The 11,929-nt window shown below is 28.7% G+C and overlaps 1 protein-coding gene and 1 pseudogene across 1 annotated transcript; one reads left to right on the forward strand and one right to left on the reverse strand.

Annotated features, from left to right (window-relative positions):
* Window positions 1-2,568: 2,568 nt before the first annotated feature.
* On the forward strand, window positions 2,569-4,030 carry LOC18098057 (uncharacterized; annotated as a pseudogene).
* A 1,035-nt stretch (window positions 4,031-5,065) lies between these two features.
* Window positions 5,066-7,528, reverse strand: LOC18098058 (non-specific lipid transfer protein GPI-anchored 2). Its single transcript, XM_006384677.3, has 3 exons — window positions 6,782-7,528; window positions 5,465-5,530; window positions 5,066-5,305 (listed from the first exon to the last, which is right to left on the reverse strand). Exons 1-3 carry the CDS (start codon window positions 7,239-7,241, stop codon window positions 5,175-5,177), a joined length of 657 nt encoding a protein of 218 aa, XP_006384739.2. The 5' UTR covers window positions 7,242-7,528; the 3' UTR covers window positions 5,066-5,174.
* Between the last annotated feature and the right edge of the window lie 4,401 nt (window positions 7,529-11,929).

Genomic DNA, 11,929 nt, shown 5'->3' on the forward strand with positions numbered 1-11,929 from the left:
CCAAAATCATTAGTAAATTTAGAATAAATGCATTTATCGGCACTATTATGTTTAAAACCATATTCTAAAATTATATAATCAAATTTCTCATGTCATTACTTAGGTGTTTGTTTCAATTCATATAGAGATTTAATTAATTTACAGACTTTATGCTCATTTCCTAGTAAAGCAAAACCCTTTGGTTGTTCCATAAAGACCTTCTTATTTAATTCATTATGAGGAAAGTTATTTTAACATTTATTTGATGTACATATAAATTATAGATTGATGATAAAGCCAAAAATATTCTTATAAATGTTATACGAGTCATGGAGCATTTCTTTTGTTTAAGGTCTTTGGCTACTAACATTACTTTAAAAGTTTGAATTGATCAATTACTATTATATTTTCTTTCGAAAACCTATTTATATCCAATTGCATTGAAACCTCCATGTATTGTTATATAATAATGACTCAATCTCATAATTAATTGTCTCTTTCTAAAAAAAACAATGACGATCCAAATTTTCAAAAGATAAGAACTTGATGAATATAAATCAAAAATAATAAAAGGAAATAAAATTATATGATCCTCAAGGAATTCAAAAGATAATTAATAGATAAAGATAGAGTTTTTAAAGGTATTTATTTAAAAAGAGGTTAAAGAGAATATTTTTGAAGTAGAAACTATAAATAGTTTTGCTAGGTTGGAGAATTTCTTTTCAATCACATTAAAATCTATAATGGTAGAAAATGTGAGATGTTTTGTAGTTTTTTCATGTCGAGATTGAAGAATTTTTTTAATAATTTTTATTTATTATTGTTTAGTTGCTAAGGATTTGGCTAGTGGAGAAGATTGAGAGACTATTTGGAATTGTGTTCAATAAAATTTTGATTTTTTTTAAAAATTATTTTTTTATGTTTTTATATTGCTTAAATATATTAATATTAAAAATAATTTTTAAAAATAAAAAATTTTATTTTAATATATTTTTAAATAAAAAATATTTTTTAAAAAATTGATACTGTTTGTAAGATTGTAAAAAAGTGTTGTCGCTAAAGTCCTTTTAAGCCTTTATCAGTTCGACTTTCCCGTAAGCCCAATACTCTGATGCAAGTTTTGGCCTCATTTTGTTCATTTCAGAGAGAAAGGATCTCAATCCATTTAGAATTTAGTATTTGTTTATTACTTTAACTCCAGTTTTTAAAATTATTTTTCATTTCAAGTATATTAAATTAATATTTTTTTATATGTTTCTATACAAATAAAAAAATCTAAACAATTTATTTTAATGAATTTATAACTATACATTACATTACCAAACACACACTTACTTGTATCAATATATTAATCATTTTATTAATTATCATGAATTGTATTTTAGTAAAATTCTTTGGTAAGAACACCTAATGGTGCATGTAGAACACATAAGTTCTTCATATTAAATCTTTAAAAATCTTAAATCTTAATTATTATAGATACTAGACACTATTGTAAATTAGACCATTAAATGGGTGTTTAGGAGGGATAGAAATTACTTTTTAAAATATATTTTACTTGAAAATGCATTAAAATAATATTTTTTAAAAAAATTATTTTAACATCAAAATGATCCAAAAACACCTAAAAAATTAATTTAAAAATTGTTTTTGAAAAGCATGTTTGGAGCGTATCGGAATGCGGTCCAACCCATATTCTAAAATTTTTTGATTTTTTTTGCATAAAATTAATATTTTTTTTTTAGTCTTTTTGGATTGTTTTGATGCGCAGATATCAAAAATAATTTTTTAAAAATAAAAAAAATATTTTAATATATTTATAAGTAAAATACATTTTGAAAAGCAACCGCAATAATACTCCTAAACATATCCTTCTAATGCTACAATGAATGTTAACCTTTGTTATGAGTTTTTTTTTTCATCATCTCATGATGTTATATAAACGACACATGCACACCCAACTCTTCCATATGAGAAGAATCCATAGCTACTTTATATTATATATAGAGTATATATTAAGTGTGTTTATTTATTATGTTATAAGTATTTATTTCATCCATATGCAGCTTGACTAATTATTTTATAGTTGTGCCAATTAAGAATGATATATATATATAGTATAATTGCGACTTAATGAGTAATGTTATATACGTTGAAAAAAAAAAGAATGTTACTTGTTTCTTAATTATATGAACTATTAAGTGCACTATTATTTATCATGCAGTGAAAATGTATCTATTACTTTTTAATTAATTAATTGTATCATGATTGTGATAATTACTAATTAGTAAGTACAATTTTGAAGTAAAATTAAGAAAGACCTTGTTAATAATTTCATAAAAAATCATTAATTATTTTATAAAAAAACCCAATATTCTTAATAATTAAAGGTTATTAACCACTTAATTATCATTAATGCATCATCTTAAATCATATTTTATAATTTCCTAAATTTGTAAGTGAAAACAAAAAAAAAACCACTTTTTGGGATGAATAAATTAATTAGATCCTATTTCTCCTCCTTAATTATCTCATCTTCTTCTCAGCTTTCTTTTTCATCTGTATTTGCACCATTTTTCCTCCCCTTAATCAACTCTCTCTCACAAATTCCTGATCTCCCCCTCCAACGATGTCAGAAGATAGCTCCTCTTCTGAAGAAACCAATTATAGCCCTACCACATCCATATCACAAGACACGTTCACCACTGAGACCACCACCATCACAGCCTTCAATGTCCCCCCCGAGACCTTTCCCTCCTCCTCTAGTACTCATTTAGCCATTCAATCCCTTTCTTCCATTCTAACCACATTGCCTCCTCCTCTCCTTTCCTCTCAAGATCAAGACCCTGCCTTCTCCCTCCTCCACGACCCTGATATCTCCTCTCAAGTCTCATCCCTCCTCCGTCTCCCCGACTCCGGTGCAGGTGACAACAGTCTCTGCCGTTGGTTCTATGACACCTTCCAATCCTCAGAGCCCCAACTCCAGCTTGTTGTCTTACGTTTCCTTCCTATCATTGCTGGCCTTTATCTATCCCGTGTTGCCCTAAAAAAACCCTTGGCTGGTTTTGAGGCAGTTTTGTTAGCCCTTTATGCGCATGAAACCACCTCACGAGCAGGCCATGTGCAATGACTGTTAACGTGCCTGATTTATCATATTCAAGTATATATCATGAAACAAAAGAGCCTGCAAAGGATAATAAGGCTGCAGAATTAAACCTAGCTGTGATATCTCCAAGTTTGGAGCCTCATGGGACGGTGAGATCAACAAAAAGGGCAAGAATTGTCGGGGTTGCATTAGAGTTATATTATAGTAAGATCTCTCTGATGCCCGTGGGGTCTAAGATTGAATTTTTTGAATTTTTTAAGGTTTGGTCTGGTCAAGATGATGATGCGGGTAGAGACTGTGAGACTCGGGATGATCAAGAAAATGTTGGCAAAGAGAGTGTTACTAAGGAAGGGAGGATTCCTTTGCCATGCGAGATCTTGCAACCTGTTTTGAGGATATTAGGGCATTGCCTTTTGGGTCCTAAAAAAGACAAAGAATTGATTGGGGCAGCTTGTGCAGCATGTAGAAGTTTGTATTCAAGGTCTTTGCATGATATCAATCCTCAGGCAATTTTAGCTACTAGGAGCCTTCTTAGGCTAAGTGAGAAGACCTGGGATCCAAAGAATAATGTTGATCATACTGAGATACCAATGAATAATGTTATCGCGCTCTAAGATTGAGTTATTGATCTTTTTTTTCTTTTTATTCTGCTGTCATTTCTATTCTTCAATTGTGATTTTCCTCCGTTGCAGCTGCTCCTGGACTGTATGCAGGCTGGTTCTGAATCTTCTGATCATCTGATGTGTCTCGTCAGATACTGCTGTGCTTCATCCCTGTTTCTGACCATATTTACTTTGGGTTCTGCTGGATCTCACTCATCTCTACTTAGATTGATTTCTCCATAGTCATTTTAGCTTTACTGAACTTTCCCTGTTGTATATGCTAGGCTCCAGTCTTTCTTCATTCTTAATCTCCAGTCCATTGAAAAATTAGTCTTTCACCATATTGCTTCAAACTTGTTTTGCCCTAGTAGAGTATTTGTCTTACATTGAATACTTGAACATGGATATCCATGGATACTCATCGGACACTTCAATTACACTTGAACATCTGATTAGTTAAGGGCAATCCTCCAAGTAATTCCCAGAATATTCTCAATGGTAGTCAATCTTCTCAATTTTGTTCCTGAATTGTTATATATTAATTTCTCAATTGGATCTTTTGTTTACAATCTTCCATTTTCTGACCGAAGATGTCGTGTTTTCCTTAAGAAATCCTCGTTTTATTGCATAATATATGTAATTTAGAAATAAAATATTAACATACATAGACTTGGGGGGGGGGGGGGGGGGGGCACTCTATTGAGAAACAAATAATACTTTGTGAGCACAATTGAAAAACTAATAATCACGGGGTCCTTTTAAGAATTTATAGATAGTTGGGGGACTAATACAGGTCCCATTTGTTAATTTTCTGTACCAAGACCTGTCTCCAAAGCATAGCCCGGCCCAACCATCGGGCTCAAGACCCGATTCCTAACAAATAGCCCAAGTTCTCGATGCTCGTGTCCTGTTTGAGGGTCCAACGTGATTTTTTTCCCTTCACTTTTGTTTTATAACTTTTATTTTTTAAAAATCTTTTCCATCTTTTGATTGTTTGTCCAAAGCAAATTGACATGTGAGTGCAAATGATGACATGAAAGTGTTTGAACTAATGAAAATGCTTGGACTAACCATGATTATTACTGATATATTCGAGAAAAAAAACTTTAGGTTATTAAATTATGAGTCAAACCGTTTTATTATGTAATTTTTTTTTTTTGTTTCAGCTTCAAATCCAATCTAAATCAAAATTTATAATATAAATTCACGAGTTTTTTAAATCAATTTATTGACCGGGTTATAATTATAGTATATATAAATTGAGTTGTATTAGATTTTTTTTTATATATTTTATTTTTGTGTCGATTTAGATATTATAGGTCGGTAATTAAAAGTGGATTGAAGAACGGATTGAAGAACTTTATTTTAATGAAATAAATTCAATAAATCCCACACTTTATTTTGCTACTAGACATACAAGATCTCATGGTTACAGTATTTAATAAAATGGCGAGACTTAAATGAACAGCTACAAGTGAGGAACACACTCAGAACAATGTTGAAAGAATTGAAATTGCTAAGCCACCAAAGACGGCAAAAGCTGAGCCTGCAATGCTTGAAGCAGCGCCCTTTTCTCCAGCTGATGGGCCTGCCGCTAATCCTCCCGGGGACTCAGCAGCTGTAATTTTAAAATCCATTAATTTCAACAATTATTAGACTAATAATATTCAGCAAGTCAAATCAAAATCATCAGCAGTGAAAAACAAGAACTTGGCTAAGAAAATCATCCAAAATCATAGTTGGAAAAAAAAAAACAGAAGAGAGAGAGGCGCAGTACCTGGGACTGGAGGTGGTAAGCCTGTTGATGGACCGCTTGCAGGAGCAGCTACTGGGAATCCCGCAACTATACAACAGTTGATTTATATGTTATTGGTTAATTATTTTTATTTAAAAAAAAGAGAGAGATTCAACAGAGTAAATTATATTATTAAAAACTGAATTAGATTAAACAAGTTTAACTTAATTTTAAATTTTTTAAATCAATCCACGGGGTAGATATAGTACAGATATACGTATATTCATAAATATATTTAAAAACAAGAAGAAGATCTACCACGTGATTGGTTGAGAGTAACAAAGAATCTTGGTGCGGGTCATAAATGACAGAAACTGGCAGCTCGCTTTCCCGTGATCACGCCGCATGGCATTAATGTAGGGTATTGCTTGGCACTAGCGGCGGTAAAGATAATATTTTTTTATTTTATTTTTAAAGTGAGTGTACTAAAATAATTTAAAAACATATAATAATTTAAAAATATATAATAATTTAAAAAAAACTTGTCTTTCTACTTTCTAGAATGTGGTGTCACGGGAACACGGACTAAATAGCTGAGTGTGTTTTTTTCCTTGATCGAAAATCGGTTTACATGTTATTAGTAGAAAAAAAGAAGAAAAAAAGAGTTTTTTTATTATTATTTAAACTCTCCATGCAGTTTCATGAATGTAAGAAAATAATGTAAATTATTGGATTTTAATTTGGAAATAATTAGTTTTTGTTACAAAGACATGGATTTGTTTAATAATTAAAGCTGGATTTGATTTATTTCATCTAATAAATAAAATACTAGCCCCGTGAAGAAAAAAATAATCTAGAGCAAGAAAAGCAAAAGGAATGGACCAGGTAGTTTGGTATTGTGTTTTGAAATTATTTTTAAAAAAATTCAAAATTTTTTATTTTTTTTATTTTGAATTAATATTTTTTTTATGTTTTTAAATTATTTTGATATGTTGATCTCAAAAATAATTTTTTAAAAATAAAAAAATTATTTTTATATATTTTAAAATAAAAAATATTTTAAAAAACAACTGCTATCAATTTTCTTAATGTTAAGGTATCTAACACATAATTTACTTAAAATTTCAATTTCAATAATTATTTGAGCTTTGAAAATATTATTATTGTATTCAAATTCAACTATTTAGGTATTATATAGAATGCTTAAAACATTGGTGTAATGTTAACTCCTTTTTTTTTTCTTTTTCATGTATGGAAAACTGACCCTTTTCCATTAATCTTATGGTAATTAAAGGGAAAAAAAAACAAGAAATTAAGGAGTTCTCCTAGATTAAGCTGTTGATTATATGATTTAATTACCTGAGCACAAGGAGGCTGAAGGAACATTAGCAATCTTGCAAACTGCAGGAAGGTTAACAGCTCTACCGAAATCAATTGAGAGCCCAAATTGCTTAGCAACATCACCACTAAGCAACTGACACAAACATATAACATTGGTCTCTATCAACCCAGCAATCTCAGGACAGCAATTCTTGTCAGGAACGGTCAAGTTACTTCCTGTTGTTACATAGTCCAAGCAATCAGACGCATTCGCCACTGCTGTTATACAATCATTACCAGGGATTGGTCCATAAGCTGCCGGACCAAAATCTGAAACGGGTGCAGGTGCTTCCACGGGAGCCGGGGCGGCCGGACCAAGACCTGAAACAGGTGCAGGTGCTTCCGCCGGGGCCGGGGCTGGGGCTGCTGCCGTGTTTGCTGGCACTGTTGAAATGAGGGCTAGGGTCAGAATTATGGTGGTGATGCCTAGTTTCGACATCTTTCTTCCTTCCCTTTTCTTATGTGGACACAAGCAAGTATTATGCTGTTAATTCTGTGAAGGAAAGTAGGTTTAGAAGGTTATATATGGAGATCAGATAGCAACACTACTTGCCAGCCGAAATCAATAAATACACAACTACCACCAAAGTTCTAAGAATTGTTTTGTCTACAGATGCCTTCCACTTTCTCACCGTCCATGGTGTGAGAGTTAAGGCTTTTAAACTTCTGGAAGCCCTCAAAGATGGAGACACGAGCTTAACAGAGGTTGATAGCTGAGGTTTGAATCTCTGACGTTTTATTGAGGCGATATATCTTATACAATTAGCCTTGTTAGTTGTTACCATGGAATATTAAATTTTAACGTCAAATTAATTAATATTAACCCGAACCTTAAATAAAATCATGAGTCGAGTTTGATTAAGATATTGTTTAATATTATGATAAAAAATTATTTTTTAAAATATTTTTTGTTTGAAAATATATTTAAATAATATTTTTTTAAAAAAATTATTTTTACGTATCAAAATAAACTAAAACATCAAAAAAAATCTTAATTTATAAAAAAAATAAAAATAAAAAACATGGCTGAGACACTCAAACAAACAATGCCTTAATAACTTTGATATATGGGGTTAGGATGCTTTGAAAATGAATGTGAAAGTAAAAAAAAAATAAAAATGTAATGGATATAAAGGTCAAAGTGTTGTTTATACTATGTGAACGTAAGAGAAGTGTGAGAATATAGAGAGTGCATTGGATATATGTTCAAAGGAGTCAACTATACATCTGTAATTGTGAGCGATAAACCTTTTTTATTTTAGTGTTAATTTATCATGTATTTTTTTAATTTAATTTTTAATTTTTATTTTATTTCTTCACTTATTTGTTAAAGTTTTATTTATTTTCAATTTTATTTTGCAATCAAAATCTATTGTTTTTTTTTTACCCTCATTCTTTTAATTTTTTTTTGTAAAAGTTTTTTTTTCAATTTAACCCATAGTAAAAGATTTTTATTTGTCCTCTAATTTTATTTTTTTTATTTTGATTTTCACCCTTATTCTTTTAATTATAATTTTTTTTAGATCATTTTATTTCATCAATTTTTTTCTTGATTTCATCCTTCAATGTTTTATTTATTAGAAATTGGGCTTCACAGTTTTTCTATTTATGATGCTACAATCTAATAATTCAGGTCACAATCTTGAAAAGTTAATGCAATTCAAAAAAAAATTGTGGCTTATTTTTTTAATATAATTTCATTGTTCTATATTATTTTTTTAAAAATAATTAGTTTTGTGGTTATCTTCAATTTATTTTCTATCGATTTATCTCAATCTTATAACTTAGATCACAAGTTTTGCAGATCTTATTTTAATATAGATTTTCTTTTTTAAATTGTCTTGTGTGTATTTAATTTTTTAAAATACTATTGTGATTTATTTATATATTTTTTTGTTTTATATAGATGAACTTTATTTTTAGATGATATTTCTAATGCCTTGCATAATATTTTTTTATTCAATTTGATTTCATGTGTATGTCTATTTTAATATCTTTTATTGATTTTAATAAACAAATTCAATAAACACAACCAGTTAAATATTTTATATTACAAGATCAAATATTTTAATCTACATCTATCTCTTAATTTCTCTAATTTTACTTTTAGTTATTGTTAATGAATTATTTATTTATTTATTTATATAAATAATTATTAATTTATTTAATTAAATACGTTCATAATTATTTTGATTTATACTTTGAATTTTTTTTATATATAAAATAACCCTTCAAAATTGTTCGTATATCTAATTGTTTTTTTTTTTAAAAAAAAACAACCCATAACAATTTACGAGTCAAATAAGTAGTATTTAATAGATGGTGTGAAAAGAAAATATTTCTCATCTACTCAAAGTACTGGAGTGGTGGGTTCCGTAATTACGAGGTCCATCTTACATGAAACCTAACGAGGGAACTCTATAGTTCACATCACTCATTAATTTAAAGCACTGGATACTTACAGTTACTAAGAGAAAAATAGAACTGTTTTCCTCTTATTTAATTTTCATAAATAAAAGAGGTAATTTATAAATATTTTATAATTTCTTCCAGTCAACACTATCGGCTTGGTGCTGGAAATGACAGTTTTCTAAATTTAAAGGTTTTATAAACAAGAATTTACTTTAAATTAACTAAATATTTTTCTCAACTACTAAATTAAATTTAGACATCGACACTATTACTACTACATATGCTTTATTACCTCACCAATAAATGATTTTGCCTCGAACACTAAAAGCAACAGATAACTAACAATTTGGCTAGTTTGTTTTAAAATTTAAGGGTATACGATAATAAATAAATAAATAAATAAAATCACTCTCCTCCTAGAGGAAAGAAACGTTATGGTGGTTAGGGGAACTTATTAGCAATCAGCAGAAGTAGCTCTGCACTGATTATTGTATGGTATCCTATGTAGGACAGCAAGCAAGAAAAAGAACTATAGAGAATTAACGAATATTTAAAAAAAATGAAAATTAAGTGTCAAGGATGGATTAAATTATGATTAGGGAAGATATGATTAGGGATCGCGAGGCTCAAGTGTCAAGGATGGATTAAATTAACGAATATTTAAAAAAAAATTGAAAATTAAGAAGGGGATGGCTATTGCTAATTTTTAAGGGTATAATACGAAAACATGCCTAAATTTGAAGACCATAATGAATTTAATTTTTTTAAGTGACGCACTCTCTAGGGAGTGTTTAGCATTGAAGTTGGACACGTTTGTTTTCATCGGGATTTGATTCTTTTGTGTTTTAAATTAATTATTTTTTTGTGTTTTTTTATTATTTTGATGTGCTGATGTCAAAAATAAATTTTAAAAAATAAAAAAAATATTATTTTAAAATATTTTCAAGAGAAAAACAATCTATATCATACTTCCAAACACCCTTGGGTGTTTGGTGCCAAGATTGAACCATAGCTTTGTAAATTTTTGAATTTTTTTTTGAATTTAATTTTGAAAAAATTAAAAAATATTATTTTAATATATTTTTAATTTATCAGGAAGTGGAAGGCATGGTTGACACTATACTAATAGAAAATTGGATAATAAATTACTGAAGCTAAATTCTATTAGTATTTTTAATTAGTGGTAAATTTATTGACAAAATTATATCATTAAAAAAAAACTCATTAGGGTTTTTTGTTTTCATAGATATTTTCGTAAAAGCTCAGTGGCATAAGACCTTGTTTAGTTGTGTGGGAGAAGATGATTTTGATTTTATATATGTTTTTCTCACTGATAAATAAATAAAATAAAATAAAAATATAGCACAAATGCATAGGATATGCAACATGGGATGTTCATCACACATAAAAATAAATAAATTATATATATGTTTTTCTCACTGATAAATAATCAAATGTTTATACAACTATATACATGTGTCATATATTTCACATAAGATTTTTAATTAACTATTTTATATGATTAGACAATAATAAAGTACAATTCTCAGGGGGGGAAATGAAAAAAGTCATCTTATTTGAAAGGAAACTCTTAATAATTTCATAAATTGCTATAAGGTATAGTCAACAGAAGTTTTTTTAATTATTATTTTTGGAAGGCTACATTTTGAAAGAATACTCGTAAACACCTATAAAAAAAACATGACAAAAAAAATAAAAAAATATACATATCATTATATTAATGAAATATATACAAGTAAATTACATTTTAAAATTATGATCTAGAAATTTATTCGTATAATATATATTTTTCAATGTTTAGCATCACTTGTGCTTGTACATGCAAAGCATAAAAGTAAATTAGTAAGTTATATTATGAACCAGAAGTGCAAAGTTGAGTTCATAGTTTTTAAATATGATCTAATAATTGATTATGTATCCAGATTATCGAGTTATCCCGGATAGATCTCTATTTTTTAAAAAAATAATATTATTTTTATTTAAAAAATAATCAATAAATTACAACTTGATTTTTGATTAAGTCTTGTTAGATAACTAGATCAACTCAGATTTTTTATTTAACCACTTAAATGTTTTTTTTTTTTTGTATTTTTAAATCAGGCCAACCCAAGTATTAAAATCACAGGTGAGTATACAAATTAATAAATCTGCCAAAAAAGTTAACACAAGGATTTCCCGTGACCATGAGAAAATATACCTACAAGTAAAGATTGGATGGAATATTTGGAAGAGATCAAATATAAAATCCTTTTCAACAATAGAATATTGGGATAAAATTTAAACACCCTTTTCGTAACCAATGATCAAAGAACTGGAAAACACTTTATTAAATCAATACAACCTGCAGGTAGATCTGCACAAACCATGCCTAATATTGCCAAGCTTTCTAGGTCACACACATGAACTCTGAAGTCACGAGGAACCGAAAGCCTCTTTAAATTGCTCGTGATCAGACCATCTTGTTAGTAAGAAAATCATTTACTTTTACTTTAAATTTTCTTTATTTTCTAGGTTAACTTAACACCTTGAGTACCTCTCCGTATAAAAAAGAAAATATCTTAAAAATCATGTGGTTACTAATATGATGATTACTGGAGGTTTATATAATCATTAACTTCATAGCCTATAGGATTAGTTGAAGTACGCACATACTGGCCCGAAATAATAATAAAAAATATCTTAGAACCTATTTGA

The sequence above is a fragment of the Populus trichocarpa genome, chromosome 4, assembly GCF_000002775.5.
Source record: "Populus trichocarpa isolate Nisqually-1 chromosome 4, P.trichocarpa_v4.1, whole genome shotgun sequence".
NCBI lineage: Eukaryota > Viridiplantae > Streptophyta > Magnoliopsida > Malpighiales > Salicaceae > Populus > Populus trichocarpa.